The 22,440-nt window shown below is 41.3% G+C and overlaps 1 protein-coding gene across 5 annotated transcripts in view; it reads left to right on the forward strand.

The window, feature by feature from the left end:
- The first annotated feature begins 396 nt into the window (after positions 1 to 396).
- Positions 397 to 22,440, forward strand: part of LOC128299711 (probable serine/threonine-protein kinase DDB_G0282963) — a 30,667-nt gene continuing 8,623 nt past the window's right edge. For 4 of the 5 annotated variants that reach the window (XM_053035748.1, XM_053035749.1, XM_053035750.1 and 1 more), the window contains exon 1: positions 17,354 to 17,858. In XM_053035748.1, coding sequence (XP_052891708.1) covers positions 17,354 to 17,858 — 505 coding nt within the window. Of the gene's footprint in view, positions 757 to 11,085; positions 11,110 to 17,353; positions 17,859 to 22,440 lie in introns of those variants that run through there. The other variant, XM_053035752.1, reaches the window with a different exon arrangement.

Below are 22,440 nucleotides of genomic sequence, written 5' to 3' on the forward strand. Positions count from 1 at the left end.
ATCTCTGGCAAGGCGACAAATGGGCCAGGTGGGAGCGAGAAAGATTGAACGCAATAAAAAAATGAATGGTCATTGCCTTAGTGTGAGAATGGGATGCGACTATAGCAAGCCGAGTGAGAAAACTCCATTCAATACCCGTTTGTTCGCCTGACTGGCCAAGCCCAGGGCTGTGTTTTGCTCGGGCAAACAGACCACCGTCAAACGCGCTTATCCGCAGTTGCTTCGCGATTACGGCTAAGGAAACGTGGATACAACATACACTTTTGTTCATACCAAGGATTAAAAGTTGAAATACGCAAGTAAGCGAGTGGAGTTAGTAAGAAAATAATGCTAAGCTAATGAAACAGCGCATTTGTCTAAATTAAGTATTTGTTTTCTGTGTAGAATAATCCCAACAGCCGGCAGAAGTGAGTTCCGTGAAAACGAAAATTAATAAGTTACGTGCTCTGTGCGCTAGAAATGATGTGCAAATTTTGTGATGTAAAGCAGTCAAAGTAATTGATAGTGCGTGGCAAAGTGATCGAAAGTTGTGCCATGTTTGTTCAGTGATCAATGCAGGAGGTAGTGACAAGAGAAGTGCCGGAATCAATCATCCACTATCGGGAATTGTTTGATCTACAGTACAGAACACGGCAGTGTGCGACGCCACCATGGATAGCGACACTGATTTCGAAAGAAGCATCAACAGCGCCATGGACGCCCTGGAGAACGCCATCGAAAATGGGTTCGACGAAGACTTCAAGGAGCGGTTCAATCGTAAGTGTCTTATCGAAACATTTGTAGCACTATGACCTATCTTAATGTTAGTTAGATAAGCGCTCGTTTGGGAAAATTTGAAAACACGTTTTATCATTGTGCCACAAACATTTCTTATAAGGCCAAAATTTCGTAACAGTAGATAAACTACAGCAAATCGAAAAGCATCACATTCTCAAACCTGTGCCATTCATGAATCAGCTTTCGAGTGATGTCATGCAAAATGAAATAAAACAATTCATGTTGCATTTTTTGTTGCAATGAAATGTCATGAAAAATTAATTTAATTAATTAAAGACAGGTATTCTACCTTTTTTTCTAATCACCATACGAGGATGAGGATATGAGGATTCGTATAGTCGCATGTTGCCAATCCCTGCACGTTTAGAATATGCTAGCGCCCCGTAATTATCGATTTAACATGTTCATCGTTTAAAGCACAAGCTTAAGCTAAGATACCAGTTAGGGGAAGATGTATTTGTACCATGTAGCATTGTTTATGATGTGCGTATGAGAGTTTCATGTGCCTTTCATGTAACTCGTTCGCACATGATTGAATAATAGATGCTTTTTGTTTCCATTTCTCGCACATCGTTCTACGGCAAAGATCACCCTTAGCATCATCGTTGGTTGAGCGAGGTGCGATCTTTATTCTTCAATGAGTACGAATATGATTGTGGCAAACATTTGTAACATGATCTCTGTGATAATAGCTGACAGTCCTGAAACATTAATGTGTTTGATTTATCATGTTTGGAGGTTATCGTTTTCAAATTAGTCGTCGATGGCGTTCGAATTGGTGGGTGAAGCAATTAATCAATGTTGATGGTTCTGATGAAACACTCCAAGCTCAGGGCGCTCACCCGTTTGGACAGCCTCGAATTGTTGGCCGAAATAGGGCTGCCCAAGGATAAGTGAACAATGATGAAATAGGCTCAACATTGAGCAGAGACCACCAAGTAGATCCGATCCTCTACTCGCGTACAGGCAAAGATCATGCTGTTAGTGTGCGGGATCCTAAATAGCATACACATAACTGCGGCCAAGTGTCGCCCTGTACCATAAATGGGTGCCATATTTGCTTGTCCCGCGATATTGTCTGCGACCCGACAGGTTTCAAAGATGTCCAGTGTGCTAGTATGTTCCAGTATAAAAGCAAACCGGCTGTTCAGCTCGGTTGGTGAACTCACCGAGGACGTAAAGTGATCTCTACATGATCTGAATTCTGAGAAGTCATAGGCAAAATAAGTGTTAGATTTGACTCACTTATACTTTACGCGAACATGGCCACATTTAAGTATTTGCGTTTTATTCAAGCTCCTACAGCTCCATACAGTGCTTATGCGTAATCAAGATATCGTGGCAAACACTCTAACTAAATAAAACGATAGTGTGAAATGGGTTTAGTGGCCTACATTGCATACGACATGTAAAGGGCACATGCGATTCTAATAAGAAGGTAAACTCAGCGACACGGACGGGTGTACTATAGTTGTCCTTTTTTCTTGTGGGTGTCTGCTGCAAGATGCGAGTATGTTATTCTGTTGGGAAACGTTAATAGGGCCCCCACACACCAGTGCAACCTGGTGCGCAATTTATGCTCAATATCGCGAGAGGTACTTCAAATCTAGGTTGGAATGCCATTCGTTAAGCTTAAACGGTGTTGATCATGGATCGCGTAAGCTCTTGTGCGCACGTATGTTTGGATGATATTTCGCTAACGGATGAGCGCTCGTTCGTGGGCACCGTTTCCGTATTCTCGCGCAAAATAAACATACCACCGTTCAAAGAAAGAAGTGAATACATTGACTGGAATCCACATTTAGTGGGTGTCAGCTGTGCCAAAGCGCTGTGTAGAAAAATCTTGCGCCCATGGCGTGCACATACGCCCATACGAACTCGGAGCCCGGCTACACCCCACCACCAACACGAGTAACGCTTTTAGTCGCAAGGCGCAGAAAATGCCAAACCATCTCAACAACAAAAATAAACCTTTAGCAGCAAAATGAAAAAGATCAACAAGAGGGAGCAGAGCTTGTTTGGTGTGTTATATGGGGCTAATATATGCACACTAAAAAGTTGTCTGCGTGGAACAAAATATTTACCATCACATAGGCCCGAACTAGACATTCGCTTCAAACAATCACGAAATGGCGCAGACACGTTCAAATATTCTTCTTTATTTATGTGTTATACGCTCTTGAAACGGTGTGCCACTACAGTTACCTTCAGAATTTTATTGAATGATACTAGAAATATAATATTTAAAAAATACAAAAAATAATGTTGCATTGTAAAGCCTTACAATTCAAGCCCAATTTAGCCCTTAAAGCAACTAGTCTTACAAAAACTCCACATCAGTCGTGCGAAAGTAACGTCGTGGTCGTAATATAGACCATAAGACCTTTAACGACAATTCGTAACATAAATTGTTCACTCTTCTTAGCTGATGTACAGTGATATTACTTTTACTTATACTTATCTAGCTAATTTGCTTGTACTATTTATAGTTCGAGTAAATGTAAAAATATGAACCCAGTACGTCAACCATCCACGTGTCGTTTTGGACCCCGGCGAAGCAATAAATGATAGGACAGAGGTCGAACAAATAAACATCATGGTGGTTAAGGAGAGGTGTTTGTTTGTTTGCACTTCTCGTAAGATAAGATAATTCATCCGCATTCGGTGTTCATGTTTCATCTGTTTGGTGTGTTTTGTTGAGCGAACTAAAGTGTCGTTTGTTGAAGTTTTCTTTATTAGTTTTTCTAGCTCATCTCATGTCAACTCACCGACCTACCGTGTCACCACGAGCGATTGACATTGAAGGATGCCTCTAACTGGAATTAATTATCAATAATTACCACCACGCCTATGACATCATCTGTTTGTACTGTTCTTCCGCTGGGTTTTAATAGCATCCGACACTGGACGATATGGTTGTTGGTCGCATTGGTCGAGGTTGTCTATTGTTACGAGTTCTTGGCATATTTTACATTGTAGCTTAGTGAATTAGATTAATTAAAAAAAATAATTTAAGGTGATTGGTTTACCTGCAGCTACTGCAGCTAAAAGATCATCTTTGTGGTATCGTCTGCCATTGTTGAATCTGGATATTTGTCAAATGTCGATCTTTGAATTCCTGGACCACTTGTTTTGCCTCAACGCACAACTCGCTTGTTGCCATAACAGTTTAGCGGTTAAGCTACAGCTCAGTTTCGCGTCTAATGAATATTTCAACAGCAATGTTCCTCGAAATCGAGCTCGTCGGTAGCTGTACTGCTTGGTTTTGCGGTTTTCGCGTGATCTTCCGTGAAGGTTCCGGTTTGTACGCAATGCATACGACGTCCAACAATCACGATCATTCATTGACTTCAATCAGGGGAAGACGTGGTTTTATTTCACATCCTTTCCAGAACAACAGCTCTTTAGCTTTAGCCAACTCTTCAACAGCATGTTAATGTATTCAAATTCAAACAATACTGGATAGGGAAAGAATGCGCATCTCAAGTAAAAAAGATTAATACGCGAAGATTCAAAATCAAATAATTTGTTTATTTTGGGCTTGAAGGGATGGAGCAACAAATCACGCTTGCGGAAGATGTCGTCGCGACGAAAAAAAAAACAGTATCGGAATAAATAAATTCATTACCATCTTATTCCGGCTGAAGGTCATGTAAATGAAGACCAGATAATAAGAGTCTAAATTAAACTGCACCGCTTATCGATACGGACGGCATACTTGAAAACGATAAGAACTTGCAATTGTTATGTGCAAAGGTATTTAGCTTTACTTTACTTTACTTTATAGCACATTCAGCGGTGAAACCCTTTTTATTCCATGCTTTGACCCTTATGACCGATATTACGCAACATAGAGAGGACGCGGGTATTATGAAACCTATATACTTAACGAATGGTCGATGAGCAAGAACGAAGCCTCATGCGGTCACTTGAGGGAATGCATGATGTCAGTAGTAGTTTAGTGTAGTTAGAAGCTATCGACGGTTTGCCTTGAATTGTAAATAACGAAGGAAACGTGCAAGAGCCATAAATACATGCACACTGTTGGTATCATGTGGCAAGATGTGTTTGCAAATTCAATTAGTACTAGCGAATCTTTTAGTGTCGAGGTTTGATAGGCAATCGATTTTATAGTGTTGTGCATTTAAATTAAAAAATATATTTCGCCTAATTTGCCTTCTAATGACTTGTAATGTGACTATGAAATTGGCTTTCAATTTGATTAAGTGCAAAATTTATTGTGAGTTGGATGCTTTCTAATATATTAACGAAACACGTGTCGCTTTGAACAGAGTTTTAAAACACAAATTAACAAATGGCATAAACCGGGATCCTACACGTGACACAAATATGGTCAGCAAAACTGATATCATATCTTTGGTGTAGTCGATAATTGTCTCTTCAGGCGTTGTCGCTTTGACATTTTCATCGAAATTGGCTTTCTCTTCACATATATCATCCCAACAATGGAGAATCTGTCCCGATTGTTGCCGAATCGCACCATGTGCAATGTGGTCAGCATCCCACAAATATAAAACTCTTTCCCCAACCATGGCACACTGACGCCCGTACGCAAGAGAAACGCACCGATGATCGATGCAACGATATTGAGCCCGAAAGCGTAATAATCGATCCTACGCAATTTCCCGATTATGGCAAGACCGGTTCTGGCATTAAAAGCCGCTTCTTGCGAGCGACTGGCGCGTATAAAAAGTGACCACATTGCTCGAACGATTACCACCCCGACCGGATAGGTTGGTTGTACCGGTTGTGGTGTGGTATGAAATGTTTCCTAGAGGGAAGCTTTACGTCCAACTAGCCTACTTTTGGTTGCGGGGTAGCAAATTTAGGAGTGACAGCGGTTTCCGATATTTCCGAGCACCGGCATCGAAAACATTGACCGACATGGAACGTGCGATCGACCGGAAGTGATGGTTTAGTAAATTAATTTAATTATAAGATTAGCTCGTGCCGGTGTTGTTCTCTATTCCGTTTCATTTCCATTCCATGTCGCCGGAAGTATAATGGAACGGACTCGCGAGCCAATGAGAGTTTAAAGGGATGAAATGTTTTGATTTCTTAAATTGAGCTGATGAAGCAAAAGGGTTATGTCTGGCCAGAAACCTACGCGAATCGTTTGTTCTGCAATACTAAATTGTATTTGCTTATGTAATGTTGATCCAGTATGTGCGAGCTATTAATTGAAATTGAGTAGAGCGAATATGTCATATCGCGAATCAATCTAATCACACCATCAAACGTCTCCCAGCCGATACAGATCAAGCCCGGCTAATTGTGTATCCAGCATCCAGTTGTTTGTGTTGTAGAATTCTTACGACACGACAACCAATGCTAATGCTTCTAATTACTAGTTGTTTGCGAATCGGCTGATTGAAGTTTAAATACGCTCGCTGACGTGCTTGCTTTACATTAATCGCGATCATTCGACAAGTTTGCCGCGTCGCTTAAAACCGTGGTCAGTGGGATAAACTGGCTGGCAACGTCACAAAGCCTCCGGGGCATTAGGCTCTCGCGCACCAGAAGGTGTGGTGTCGGCGAGCTTTTGATCGTTTGGTAACTGCTCACAGACTTGGTAAACGCCTCGTGACAGCTCCCCATGCTGGGTGGGCCACAGCTTTGGGTTATGCTTGTGTTAACCAACATGAACCGAGACAGCTGGAAGTGGAAGTTTCACGGCGCGTAATGTCAAGGTTAAGAGACCGAAACATCGATTTAACGAACGCGATGAAATTCACGGTTTAAAGTAAACAACAGTTTATTCACATCTGCGAGTTTAGCTATTAGGCATTACTGCACCTTTGTTAGTGCACCTGTTAATTTTTAAGTGTTTGTACAACTGACTGATAAGTTTTTTTGTTGTTGTAATTACGCATTATAAACTGTACTTAAGGGATGGTCAAGTAAAGCAGATCATAAGATAACTAAAGTAACACTTGAGTTCGATAATAAAACAAAATACTAGTGTGAGTGGATCACCAGAATATCATGATTTGTTTGTTTTTACAAACACAACCACATATTTTGTAACATAACTGTAATTTTGAAAAAATGTTTGGCCACATATGTTTGAAAGTTTTTCTAATTATTTTACCGTGTGTTAAGTGATTTTTATCATGTAATCTTTTGTGTCTTTTTGTGGGTAAAAACTTATTTATTAACACTTAACAAATACGTACATAAAAACACTTATTAAAAACGCGTACAACGATCAGCGATTGTGCCGCGCGCTAGATCCACGTCCTTGCAGCCTGTCGATCACGAACCGAATCTTCTCCCGCCGCATCACAGGACGTAATTGTACCGGTAGGGAGAGAGCTAAACCACAGCTAGCGACAGAGACGACTATATCCGCTACGCATCGGATGCTGTCAGTTCCCAGACAACATCGAGCGTGCGGATAAGCTGTGTCGCGGCTGCAACGTCAGGCTGCAACATAATCAATAGAGTCTCGTTTCAAAGCTTCGTTCCAAAAATACTTTACACGGAGTGTAGCAATTAATGTAAAGTATAGTAAAGTATATAGTATTGTATAAGGCATTAACCAGTAACTCTTGGTTTCGCAAATGTTTCTAAATTTGTTTCGCATTTGTGTGTCTAAATGTTTTAATATTAGGTCTTAAGAAAATGGGTATTTTTTTTTTATTTTTATTTAATTCATATTATGACGGCAATGCCGTATTTTCAACACCGCTTGTGTTGAGCGATAATAACAATTGTCCCAAGGCATTTCCTCCTTGCGATTTGCCTTATCCCGGGCATACTCGGTTGTATTGGATGTTGGAGTATGTCTGTGTTGTTTGTCGGTTTGTCTATCGTTGTTGTAATCGTTATGTCTGTTCTATTGTTTTGTGTGTTGATTTTGGTCCGGTGCTATTGTTGTAGATGAGATTGTGATTGTGATGACTGTTAGTGTGGTTTGGCAACCACATGGAGGCTCGGGGCGTGGCTGGCAGGTGACTGCGTCGCTTTTCTCATACACAACATTCGGTGTTGGACATTGGCAAAGCCTTGACGGAACTGAAACAAAACAGACAACAAATGATTAAGACGGACTACAAGCATACACCTATAAGTCTGCCCCCTTTTTGCGGCTTTGGTGCTGTCCTCAAAGGCGACTGTTTCCTCAACGGCTTGAAAATGGCACAACAAAAAACATTTATTTACAAGGACCACACAACGAATAACGAAGGATGGGGGATGAAAGGATTCATGTGGAAATAAGGATGGGATTCAAAGGAGAAGACCGTTGTCCCTGGCGAAGCGGAAGATAAGCCTCATGTATTTCAGGTCCCTGCCAGCCAAAACATCTCGAATCGGTGTATCCGGGATTCCACCGATGTCCACGACTGCACTCTTCAAGGAGGGTCTGGCGGTTTCGAACTCCACGCAGTGCCATAGAAGATGGTCCACATCATGGAATCCGACCCCACAGCCACACACTTTTGACTCAGCCAGATTGATACGCTGTAGATGTGCATCCAATGCGAAATGATTCGACATGAGTCGGGACATCATCCGAATGAATGCACGATCTACAGGGAGCCCACCGAACCAAGGCCGCAGGGACACTTGCGGAGAGACCGAGAAAAGGAAGCGACCGAGTTCATCCGCCTCCCACATGCTCTGCCATCGAGACAGGAAAAGTTGCTGTGGGGTGCGTAAGAACTCTTGATAGGAGATGGATCGGTCGTAAAAAACGCCTTCTGTGGCGCCTGTTTTGGCCAGTGAGTCTGCTTTCTCATTGCCGGGAATTCCACAATGAGAAGGGACCCAAATTAGCGATATTCTAAACGCCTTGTTAAACACAGAGCCGAGCAATTCCACAATTTTAACTACAAAATGGTCTTGGCTCTTAACAGCCCTTGGAGTTTTCAGTGCTTCAATAGCACTGAGGCTATCTGTAAATATGAAGTACTGATCCGGGGGACTCGCTGCTATTAACAATAGTGCGTAAAAAATTGCGGCAAGCTCAGCCGTGAACACGGAACATGGCTGCCTCAATTTGAAGAATGCTTCGGTGGTCTCGCTAAAAACACCGAAGCCAGTGCCCTCCTCAGAGGATGACCCATCAGTGTAATACTGGTTCATTTTGTCAATATGGCCGTACTTGTTCACAAAAATGCCCGGCACAACCCTCGGGCGAAAATGGGTATTTATGTACTTAAAATTGCGTTCGATGTTTGTTAGCAACACTAGTTTCCATTAGGAGAACAACCATGAGATCGGTGTAGTAATAATAGATTAAGTGTTATAAATAATATTTTCTGTTAAAGATCAAATTAAATAAATGGAATAATCGACTTTAATTTGAGGCAAATTGTTTGTGAACGAAATAATGATAATTTATTGTATCACTTGTGTTCATCTTTGCTGCACGATAAAGAAAATTTTTGTTGAAGTTAATTACGTTAACAAACAAACACAAATTATAATGGTTTATTACCAGCATTGTTTATGAAGAATATTTTATGCCCGAGCTAAGCTAACGATTTGAAGTTAAAACTTTCGATGAAGTAGCACCATAAAACATACGACTCCGCTATAGTAGAGGCAAAGAAAGTGAGAAGTTTTAACACGCATATAGCATACTGTTTTGCTTACGGGACGCGTCGCATCACATAGAAGTATTTCCGGCCGTACCGGTGATTGATGGAGTTTAAAAAGAAAGATTGACTTTTCCTTTTACGAGATGCCTGCGGTTTGTTTCATTTAATGACATTGTATATATTAAGCATTTGAGTGAAAGTTTGTATATTTATAAACAGAGCGATGATATGCACAGTTCCTTGTTATTCTCTTTATGGAGCAATTGTTAAAGTATCGCATTTTAATGTTCAATAATGTATTTTATCAAGGTGTAGAAAACATGAGCAATTGGGTTTAATCTCTAAATGAAAAAGGTTAGTTAGTATGACTTGTGTGTCATTGTAAGTCGTTGAACTCAATTAGGAAGTCGTTAAATTAAATTTAAAAACATTTCTGATGTTATCAATGACCGTGCACTGATTGTGCATTGTATGTGACAGACAGGAGAACATGCGTGTTATTTGAGGACATCGTTTGTGACAGCAATTGCAAGTTTTGCACACTTATAGCGCGCACGACCAGCCTGACTCGGCTTCAGTAATGTCGCAAGCCGCAGTATCTTACGCATAGCTAGCCATGAACTAGCGCGCAACGGCGAAGTCGATTCGTTCGATTCGACCTGTCTGGTGTCCTTCGATACACTATTCGCACGATAATGCTTGTAGGCGGTTAATGAGCGTAGTGTTCTAGCGTATGGTGCTTTTCCCCAGGCTACAGCAAGTAAGCATCCGCTCGAATGTATACCGCTGAAATGTGCATCATTTCCGCCTACTCAATCACCGGCATCGAATTGTCATCGCCGGTATGGAACTTCAAAACCCATCCCGAAGCGATCTGTCTGGTGATTCGAAACAGTCGGTTAATGAGTCCTAAGATTGCGTTTTCGATGCACTCGTATGCTCCGCTGATGCCGGAGGTAATTCTATTTCGGGGTTGCGCTCTTGTTCCGTCCGATAAAGCATCGTTTGAAGTGAGGACGGCGAAACCGCGTGCACCTTCACTTTTCGTTGGGACGGAAACACTGGGAAAAGTGCACTGGAATGGAGAAAGTGTCCTCTTGCGCAACGAGCAAAGCATAAACAAAAAGTGACATTTTCTAGGGAGTTTGACGAAGACTGTCACCAGAGACCTCCCGAGGACCCGGAGATCCAATTAGTTCTTTCTCGGGTCTACAAAACGATGCGCTCTGGATGTCGAGCGTTGATTGCACCGACATGACTAAAAATATCGAAACCATCCGCAATCTGATTGCTACCGAGACGGATGCGTTCGAGCATCGGGAAGAGGGTATCTCATCGTAATGGATGCAACTGTTTGATGCTCGTAATTAGTCCCACCGGCATGTGCCGCTCGCTTGAGCTGAAGTCGAGCGAAAGAGTTTCTAGAATTTGGAAGGGCTAGAATTGATTTTACTTCTTACTTTACAAATGTAACACATTACAGAAAAATGGCTCAGTATTCGATTGATTCTGCAAAAGATCTGGGGTGTTTCCATCCCTGTTCATACATGATGTATTTCAGTATATCCACTGTGGCTTCCATGTTTAACTCCGTAATTTCACACCTCCTTATTCAAAACTAATTTTACGTACGATCATGCTTATGAGAAGTAATTTTACGGGTAGCTAACCAAATATCGTATAATTGCTATATTCTACGGAAATAAAAGAGAGTTAAAATGTTTTTTTTTCCTTTTTGCAGATCGTTTCGAGGGCAGCTGGTCAGGTAAAGTGTTCATCCGTTTAAAATGACCAATGTAGTTGTTCTTTAAGCTCATGCTAGGTTATGAATTGTAAATGCAATAAAAATAATGTATCTTCAGTATTTAATTTGTATAAAGTCAGTCCTAGTGATTCCTGCTGTTTATTACGCACGAAAAACCTCAAACGTACCAGAAATCATCACGTGATTCATAAACACGGCGTAAAATCTGGCGAAAATGACATATGTGCCAACCGCTGGCCACCGGGAATTGAGTGCGTGCATTTGCAGATAGGGAACGCACTCTGAAATTATAAATAGTACTAAAGAACCCCTTACGATCATTTGCAGCTTGAATTAGATTAAAAATGTGTGCACAAAACGTAAAGTTTTGTGAGCAAAACTAGGTCTCAATCCGTTTTTGATATTTATAGACAACTTGTGATGTCTTCTCGACCGTGCTCACGCCGTACGAGAACGTTCGCTGTTGGTCTCATCCAGAGAGTCCGGTAGCCTTCGCAAATAGTACACGTCGTACCGCAAGCCTGCTAAAGGTTGGCACGTGAGCTTCTTGCATGGTCAATGGCTGTACGTGAGGTGCGTGAGATCCATTTCGTAATGCGGCGCTTCCGGTGAGCGGACGACCGTGTGAGTCGCCGTCTTCGTATATTGTTTCCGTGTACAACCTTTCTCTTACCTCTTTGCAGGCACTAGTTAGTATTTGCATAGTCACTGGGGCTGCAAATTGGCAAACGATTTTTTCTCACTCCCGCGAAGCACACGCACCGCGAGACGGAAAATGGGAACCGAGTAAGAAAGTGAAAAAATGGGGCCTTCAACCTGTGGTCGCGTCACCCTTACGCTATCATTATGCTTTGCAACCGAGAGCCTATCAATCGTTCGCATCGAATCAGATCCGGTCGGTCGCGTCTGGGAGTTGGTTAAATGGTGGGAAATGTGTTTCGGGCAGCAAACGAAAGCGTCAAGGTTTTAGTAAACTTTCGCCATTTCCATCGTGCCGTAACCGATCATGGGTCACCGTCACAGGCAAGGTGTGGAGGTTCGCGTGGTGTTTTGTGGGAAGCATTTCATCCCAACTCCCAGTTGCTTTGGTGTAGGTTTTGTAAATATTTGCTAGTGGCGTTCTCCGTTGAACTCTTGAACCTGCGCCACTCATTAAGCGGATTGTTTATCATCTGGAGCACGGAGGCTTTCTATTGTAGCATATTTTGTAGCCCATGTGGATGAATCCTGATGCATGAGGTGTGGATTACTACTAAATGCCGATAATTGCGCTACATGCGCTAGACAGAGGTCACATTACCCAGCACTCTTATGCTAGTTCTCGCTTCCGTTGCAGTTTTTTATAGCAATACGAAAAAAACGACGATTTCCACGATGTTTGATGGTTGCTTGTTAGGCGCAGCAGGGGGGACGGCCGTAGTTATGTCGACGTTACAACACCGTTAGCATACAGTGAACGGTACAAGTGACAAGATGAGAAAACAAACAGTGAGGAATGACCTGCACTGCATCAAACATCCGCCCAGCATGTTGTACGCGTGCTTCAATGCAAATTAATTTGGTACGAACGGAAGAACACATGTTCTTAGAAGGCTGATGATTTGTATTCGGTTGTGAGATACATCATTAATATTTTTTGGTTTAAAGAAGCTGAAGAAGTATACAAAAGTAATGTAGAATTAGAGCACCAATTCCGCAAGTAATTTCTTTTCGAAGTGATGCTTGTTTTGGGCTATGTAAGCAAAAATGTAGTCACTGCTTTGTGTTTCAGATATTAAAAATCACTCCTCTTATGATGTTCAAAAATTGCGTCTTGTTGTAGTACGCTATATGTTAAATTTAAAAAAGAAGATAGTTACACGCTATACATATTTCGTCCTACAAAAGGTGAACGATCATTCTCTGATGGAAGTTTATTTCCCGCAAGAGTGATTGCAGGGTAGAAGAACTATGTTGGACACTATGCTACTAAAAAGGGTTACAGCATGTCACGAAATACTAGTTACTTTTGTTTTGCTTCTCACATCACATTGAAAAAAGTTTTTAATGAAAACAAAACATCCAAAGCAATGGTTCGTTTTTTCAAGGCCCAGTTTGGTGCACAGTTGATCCTCCCTGACCTAACGGATATACATGGAGTCGTTTTCATCGAACCATCCATCTTCCATAAGTTATGCAAAATACAACGAGCCGCAAATTGTGCAACAGACCTTCGCTAATGCACTGGCTTCTGTTATGGCGCTACCACCGACGTCCACTTTTGCGGCATCCCGCACCATATTCATATCGGATCCGTAAAGATTTGCAATCTATAAGTTATGTGTTCCGCTTTCCGGTCACTGACGTCCACTACCACTAACCAGTATCGTTTGTCTGGTACTGGTAGGTACCAATAGACTTTGCCGCAAAATACGCTGGTTGTCGCCAGTAAACCAATGTACAGTAAATCATTGAAGCGTGTTGCAAATGATTTCATTACTTGTCTTATTATACGGTTGAGACTTTATCGAAACAGAAGCTCCATAGTGAATGGCGATGTTGATCGGTTAATTTTTTTTGTCGGACAAATCTATCCGTTGCCCACAGTCATGATACAATTGATGAAAAGACGCCTCCACAGATCCCAAGATTGCTGCATTGACACCGTTGTTCTATTTCTGCTTCCACTCGTATGAACCGTTTGTGATACTGTGGTATGGTGAGCTGGCAAAACGGTGGCGACGAGCGCCATTTACATCCTATTGCTCTTTCCTAATGCGGCGGCACGGCTGCTTATGTGTGGGAGCCTACGGAAAGTAAGGCATTGTGTAGAAAATACGCGTTCTAAAATTTCTCATTTTGCCCTTTTTCTCAGACGTTCTGGCAGTGTCCAAGCCATTCCAATACGGCGGAACGCAAAATTTAAGGGAGACACGAAAATCAAAACACAACATAAACAAATGTAGCGCTGCTGCACAGAACTGCATGCGAGAACGGTGCAGCAGCGACCCGCGTGCAGAAGAACTGTGAGTGAACGCGTTACAAAAATAAAACGACATCTCCAACGGGAGCACTGAGCTGCGATTTCCTCAAGAACACGAACAGTGTGATGATGATGATGCAAAGACACAGTTTGTGGTGCTCGAGCCGCAGAGAGCTGAGATTATGTTCGGGTTTGCCGTTGATTCTTGGCTTTCTCGTAACGAGGTGTAATCTGATTTGTTTAACATTATTGAATTGTTTATACAGCATCAAACTATGTTCAGTTGACATATGTCTTATATTGGGAAAATGAAGTCAATCTGTTACATTCGGGCATTCTGAACCATTTGCCGCTCATTGTAGCGCGTTATAACAGGAACGGCACTGGCATACGCTGGTTTTTACTCATCATTTTTATTCGCGCATCTCTAGCTCTTCTGACGCGGCACGCTGATGTGTCTCGAAACGGAATCGCCTACGCGACGATGACGGTTTCAGCTGAGAGGACAGCGAACAGAACATAGACAAGGGTTAGAAAAGGTGGGTGGATGGGTACGAGTGTTTTATTTACATCACTCAACCGTATAGCGATGCAAGCCGCAATTCTGTGAAGAAGATCGTACCAGTGCTAGAGAAGCGTCAGTTTTCAGACGCCTGTGAACGCTTCCTAATCTCATCAGCTATTCTCATGTTTCGTACTGTATCGAACGAAACCACGGGGTGCCAGTATTTCTCATTATACATGTTTTGCAAATTGTGGTAGAGCCTTGTTTGAGTATGGAGAGCGATCGTGCACAGAAGAACATTTTTTATCAACAACAAATATTGATATTACTTCTTTGCTCAAAAATGGTTGAAATTTGCATTACTTATTTCACACCCAACTGCATGAAACGATGCGCTTATGAAAGCATACGCATCCAATAATACAGCCAAAACATACCAAAACATGTTGATGAATCATGCTATATCGCTACATCAATTTGTTCTATTGTTCGCTAGCACGCAAAGATTAATGGAAAGAAAATAAAATACTTTTCTCGCCTTCGTCAAACACCGTTAATGTCTCCCCCGGATGATCATGGAAGCTCTGGGCCCCGAGAAACTGTGCTTTGCCGGTTGCTCGAGAGATTCCTAAGCCGAACATGATTGTAATCTCCCCACAGTGTCAGTATCGCTAAAGAGAGCCCTTTTTTCGGTCTCAACGCACAATTGTGCGAGCGCGTCCGGAGAGCGTGGGCAAGATGAGTTTTCTTTCTGTCCGATGAATTTAGTAGCATCGCGACTTCTACGGCATCAAGATCAGTGATAGAAACAGGAGCTTCGGCTACAGAAGCAACAGCTGCGGCCTACTACACGTATGGCTTTGATGAGCCGGTTGTGTCGGACGCCAAGTTTGTATGTTTATCGTGATTAAAGTGTTGGTGTACTTTAATGTTCCATAGACCATGATTTTCGTCTATTAGCTGTGAGTTAGCTACAAGTGAAAAATAGTTGCAACGACTTGTGATTCGTTAACAGTGAATTATTGAATATACTCTTCTTGCCCGTCGACTAATGCAGTGCGAAAAGAGCAAAGGAAAAGTGCATTAAGCTAATGTTGTAGTCACTCTTTCGATTCGACTGTCATTTAAAGTAGCGTTTTCCGGAATCGAGTGCACCTTGATGTAATCCACGAAAGGCGGCAATGTGTTTGCAATGTGAAGCATGTTAATTGAAGGCGGCGGGTACGGTGCAAATCTTAGTTGTGGTTGAATGGTGGTTGCAGAAGGAATCAAATTTCTCCATCGAGTTATTTAACTTTGAGTGCAAATGTGTACCGTAAGCATCATGAGAACGGTAGAGTGAAACGTGGCATTTACATAGGAACTCCATCCGGGAGATTAAATTTCCCAAAAGCCGCTCATCAAAGAGCAGGCTTAACATGTGCAACAATGTTCCCCGCCACATAATGATCCACGTGTGTTTCTAGCATGTGTGTGAGTGTGTGATTGGATGTGAATATACGAGGAAGCGTACATTTGTGGCTATGCTCATGTTAACCACAGCGAAGGTTCATGACATCGCGGTGATGAATGATCGTTAGCTTAAGTTCAAACTTATGCACGTTTGATTGCTATGCATTTTTTAAGCGGCAGAGTGGCACCTATATACATTATCATACATCAAACTGAAGCTGGGCTCTACACTGACCGATCGTGAACGTGCACTGTGAAGTTTCTAAGTGTCCAGTGCAATTTATTTTCAAACTTTGCCTAAGTTTAATGACACTATCGCAACGCACATAACGTCTTGATAAACAGTGTAACTCAGTTAGGTAGTTAATTGAGTTAGAATCAATAATTGTTGCTTTGAAGCAAAACTTATTTTTAAATTCAATTCAATTTTTAAATCCGATATTCTAAGAGATTTGTTTTTTTAAGTAGTACAACAATTTCTTAATTAAAAACTATTCTTCCAAAATACGCATGGGAAAGCATGACAAGTGGAATGCTTTCTAACATCTATTACTCGGCTAATGGAAACACGCAAAGGAAACGAAGATATCTATTAGGCTACACCGCAAAAACCCATAAGGAAATTGATCGAAAATGTGCTATGCCGTTTCGGACGGGGGCCCGCATTTTTAGGTCCAATAGGTGACGGCCATTGCCACAAATGGTGCAGCGGGGGAATTTCTATCCGCTTCCGAAATAAAAACAACAGCAAAAAATGAAGGGTAAAATGAGCAGAAAGTAAAGGGAAAACTATCGGTTTCGTTGAACTTTGGTGATGGTAGCAAATGCGGCGAAAAGGAAATGGCCACGCGAAAGGGAACCACCGTTTTGTAAATAGAAGCCGCAGTCAATTATCTACTTATTGGTGACAGGTGTGCTGTGGGTGCCGTGAGCAGCGATCATACGCTTCCTGTACGCTGAGTTCTGTACTTTTAATTAGCCCTGTTGAAATGAGAGTTGAAGTTTTGACGGAAAGTGAAAGAGCAGATACAATGCTTCATACAGAACAATGCTGCGTCATCTATTGAAACATTCATAGTTGAAGACTCGCAGTGAGGCACCTCAAATAAGTTTTATGAGACGAATGACAAGAAGGAAGTAAAGCGATCTAACCGAAAGTGAAAAGTAGTTCGTGGGACAGAACGGACCTCACAGCAATTAGAGGATTTTTTCTTCTTTTTTAAAGCCATCCTACATAAGCAGTGCGAGTGTGAGTGTCTGCAGCAGGTTCCGTTTTTAACTGTCACAGTGCAGTGGTGAAAAGTGATCTTTAGCTCTTTGACAAAATGTGGAACAAACTGTTCAAAAGTAAATCGAAATCGTCAAAGAATCTTTCCAATCGCTCGTGCTCGTCTGGGTTGGAAATTACGGCACCAAACCCAGGACCCTCCAAATCTACCTCCAACGGGCTCAATCTTGTAGCCCAGTACGAGCAGTATGGCAGTAGTTTTGGCGAATTGCCGGAGCCTGTGCGTATGCGGGTACGCACCGATGCACACGATCCGAATGCACTCGATCTTGCCAGCACCACGAACCATCGCGATTCCATTGGTGTAGAAATGTGCGGCATTCCGATGCGTCGGTCGAAACTATCTAGTGCATTTAAAAGTTTGAGCTTGAAACGAAGTGCTTCGAAAAGTCGACTCAAATTAGTTACTAATCCGCTGGAAGCGACCAGTGGGCACGGCACGGTAGTTACGGTCGACACTGATGATGCAGAAAAGAAGAACCTTACCGACTACGAGATCCTTACCGCCGGCAAACGGGCATCGCTGAGGCCGTGCAAATCAGGTATGTCTTGCGGGAGGAAAAAAGAAATATTCGGAACCGGCAAGCTTTCCACCAGAAATTGCACATAGCAGGGGTAGATCGTAAAAAAAACCTAATGGCCACGTATGGTAACCATACGGTGCTTCAACGACGGAAAGTAACTGCCCATTATGCTTAGAGAAAGCTCGCTCCCTATCGGATTTCAAAATTCATCAATCACTCGATAACCGCCACCGGGTTTAATTAGGTTGCTTCGTAATTAGAAATACAAAACAGCATGATTGGAAACTGATGTAAACTTATTTGGACATTCAAATTCCTTGGCTTCATATAAGCTTTAGTTGAATTGATCAAAATAATTAACCCCTTGAAAATAATTACCTTCCCCTTTCTAGTAATGAACCATACGGTCAATGAATATGATAGGAGGCTCATACACGTAAAGATCATAAACTTAAATTAATGTTTACAAAAAGATGGGAATGACATCAGCCGTTCCTTCTTATCAGTTGAGAAAAATTAAACAGACCTGCGTAAAGATCTGAGTAAAGTGTATAGGCACAGAAGGTACAGAAGTACCGCTGAACCAAGGAAGACACACACTCAGAAAAGTAAGGCTTAACTCCACAACGGTTGCATTACCGCTTACATTCCGTTCTCGAAAACTTTAACGACAGTCTTGTAGATTTGCTCAGTGAGCTTTTTCATTCACCACAAACCATTAATTGCAAAGTAAAACATACCCGTAAAGGAATTGTCCATTAAAAAATCCTACAAAATTACCCACTGCTCCGAAAGAGACTACAATGCGTCCCTTTATAGAGGCAGTCTTGCGTATACTTTAATCTTACCGACACCCTGTCAGTGGCGTCAGCGTTTGCGCTATCGATGGACACCACGCCGAGGGTGCACATGGTGTAGGTTTTTTTTTTACCTCGCACGTGAATGTAGTTCCATTTTAACCATATTCCAAGGTGAAAAACCTCACGACTGGTATAGCTGTATCTGTGTGCTCCCGGAGGAGACCGAGTGGAAACGATTGAAGGAAATGGGTCAGGAAAAAAATATATGAAGATAAATCAATCCAGTGTACACGCACAAATAAATACGAACCGGGCCAAAATGTGTTTATTGTGGCACCCTGTTGCCCGTGTGAAGGGTGCATGAAGAAATTAAATACAACATGGTCCGATTAAAAATCCGCCCGTAGTACCATTTTGGCCTCCTGGGGTGATAAAAAAACGTCTTTTGTGGCAAAGACCAGACTGTGCGATGTGTATGAGGCCATATGGCACGCTTATGATGGTGAGCTCGAGATACATGCAGTACGCGATTAATAAGTACGTCGTGAACCTAACACAGCTGCCAAAAAGAGCCCAACATCTTACGTATCAGTTTGAACATTGAACCGAGGTTAGACAACGTAACCTCAAGGCTACGTTTTTGTGGTAAGAATCAGTGGAAGGAAGAAATGTTGTTTCACAACAATATGCGAATCGCAAATGAAGCCGAAGCATCAAATATGTTTTTCGACATTTTAATCGTGAAATATACGCTACGAAAACTCTTCGGTCGGGAAGAAAAAGTAAGTCCCAACTTGTTTCCATCGAGATTTTGCACACAGGTGCTGGGAATATCAAGCAGATAAGACAACAAACTCGCTTGAATGTTGTTTTGCACCGGCCTGTTCGTATCAAATATTCATGAATTTTTACCACACATGGACTTTACAAGCGAACATTCGTCGAGTGTTTAACCGGTTCGTTGGGATAAAGTAGCCGATAATGAGATGCAACGGCGTGATTTTGTTTGGGGAGCTTATCGGAACCATTTAATTTGTATGACGATTTAAGATCATCAGCCATCGGTGAATAAAAAAAGAAACATTCTTTCGAAATTGGTTTCGGTTTACGAACTGGTCAGACATCAATTAATGGCTTTTTGTTTTGTTGTGTTGTGATAATTTTTGTAAATTTTTGTTCAAAAAAGTCAGCAGCAAATCTAAAATTTTTTCACTTTGTATTTGGCACTATTAGAAAATGTTTTTAAGTTTTTATCGGTTTAAAACTTATTCATAACATTAACATTTCCATAATTGATATATATTTCGGTTTGGTCAGGGTTTGGTAAAAATGATCAAAAGAAGGAATGATCAGTAAATGGATAGAAAAACAAATTCATTAAGCAGATGTCAGTTAAATATAGTGAATTGACCCACAGTATTGGCTTTATTAGTTGGAAGTTCAAACGCAATAAATTATTGTTAAAGAATAAATCATTTTGCACATGATATTCGGCAGGTGAAACCGGTTTCTCACGAGAAACGCCAAACGCTTTAAAGTTGTCGTTCCCATATTGTGTGTACTGTTGTACAACTAGTATATGCTGCACTGATTGGAAAAAAGGCTTCCCCAATCGACGAATCACGTAGATATCCTTTTATGATTTGATTGATCAGTATGTGCACCATTTTAGTAGCATTAAACATAACCAGTGCATGCTGGTATCTCCTTTGCGCTCTACTGTAAAAAACGTGTTGATATCTGCAGGTAACAGAGATAGGTGATTACGAATTTGATGTGCTCCTTCCACTGCACAGTAGAAAAGAGATGACAAATATCGATCTCAGGACGATAAGAGGGAAACACCGAGCGTTCGATGGTAGAAACGTGCAGCATAAGTCGCTAAATGGTAAACTTGTTTTCGGTAGTGACATGTCGATTTCAGTTGTGTCTGTCCAGTCGACGTCAAGTGCCCAAGCACAGAGCGCTGATTACCTACTCGATAGATTGATTGTGTTACGAATGCTGTCTTTAGATTAGTGATTTTGCATTGAGAGATCATCAAAATTTCTGCAATGTGAGTTAATGACGTAATTTAATCTATGTGTCTGTTAAACAAGAAATAAATACGAGTTGAGTTGGTGCAGTCTATTCAATCACGCGCATCAGTGTATTAATGTTGTGTGAGAGGGAAACGAAGTTTCTCAACCCGTGTGAACCTCATTCGAGTTTAAGTCAACAGCATGGGAAGCATCAAATTCAGACGTGTTGTGTCAATTGAACATGTGATGTGAGCTATCTCCTTTGTTCTTCATGAACTACGCCAGTTAGAACCACTTTTCTTGTTTGCGCCGCATTTCTACTGAAAGCCCTTTGAACAGCGTGATCATGAAGAAATTGCTTCGGGTTCGATCAATGGGTTAATAAGAGTGAGTAAAGTATGTGCGTGTGATCAGTGCCAAATGTGCTACTAAAACATGGAACTGTCGGGCAAAGCGTATATTGATGTTAGTAAACTCGTAAACAATTTTCCTCGTCAGGAAGACCGTTTTGTAGAAATGGTATTACATGAGATGGCTACATTCGTTCGTTGATGATTTCATTCCCAACGATTATACGAATCGAGTTTAACTAGTCGATTGTACGAATCTAGGAGTAACGTTAAGAATCGAGTGCATGACACCAACGCAAACCCGTAAATGGAGATTAACTAACAGTGTCACAAGGAGGAACGAGCTGCTAGTGGAGTGCAATATTTGCTAAAGTCATTTGATCTTTGCCCTGGATGCGATCCATCCAGCGCAAAATGGAAAGATGATCGTAAGCTATGTATAAGTTATTCGATCGAAATGAATACCCGACTAAGCTTCAACGAACGTGTCATGTGAACCTGAGTGATATTTATTACAGATAAAGAAACAAGGCACAGCAAAGTGCAGTATAAAATTAAATCAAAATATTGAATTCTGTTACGTTATAGTCGAATTATTTCGTCATTTTTTTTCATTGATAACGCCCACAATGATCTCATCGCGTAAACATTCTTCAAAAGAATTGCCCTTTTTAACACAATCCGGGTTGGAGACTTGATGAAAGTGTAAACAAATAATAATCATTCGAATGCTGTTGCATATTGAAACATTTTTGGAGAAGACACGGTTTGATAAACTAAAGAACAAGAGTTTCACACACGTTGTGAAACCAACAAACAACAAATCCTGCTTAACGTAACTCACTTGGAATACCAATTAAGCGGAACGCTAAACATGTGACCCACTGGCTTTGAATTTGTTAGCACGTGTCTAGCAAATAAGCTCGTACGCAAACCGTAACACTTTTTTTATTGTAACAGGCAACCAGATTAAATGAGGAACGAAATGAATGTTTTTATTGTTTTAAAGCTATAAAACGCGATGTGCCCACTAGGTTAATTCTATTTCACTATTTCTAGCTCCAATAGTTTAGGTTCATGCGTTTGTTAAAAGCAGTGTTTGACATTAACTACGTTTTAATAGAAAACGACGACCTAAAAATTCACAAGCAATAGTACTCCTGTCGAGAAAAATTATAGCATACATCTTCTACGGTAAGCCTGACTGACCTTAATCAAAATAGTTTTGAAGCTGAGCATCCGAGTGTTCAAAACAATTCAGCAGACATTTGCTGCTATAAATTTAATAGCTCTAATTGTAGCTACCGAGCAGGCACGTTAAGATATAATAAACTTATGCAGCGTGAAACATATTTTTTATAGAGTTTTAGTTATGTATACCTTTATGTGTAACAACCAAACATTTGAAGCATGTTCAGGTCATGTTGTT

This window comes from Anopheles moucheti, chromosome 2 (assembly GCF_943734755.1).
Source record: "Anopheles moucheti chromosome 2, idAnoMoucSN_F20_07, whole genome shotgun sequence".
Lineage (NCBI taxonomy): Eukaryota > Metazoa > Arthropoda > Insecta > Diptera > Culicidae > Anopheles > Anopheles moucheti.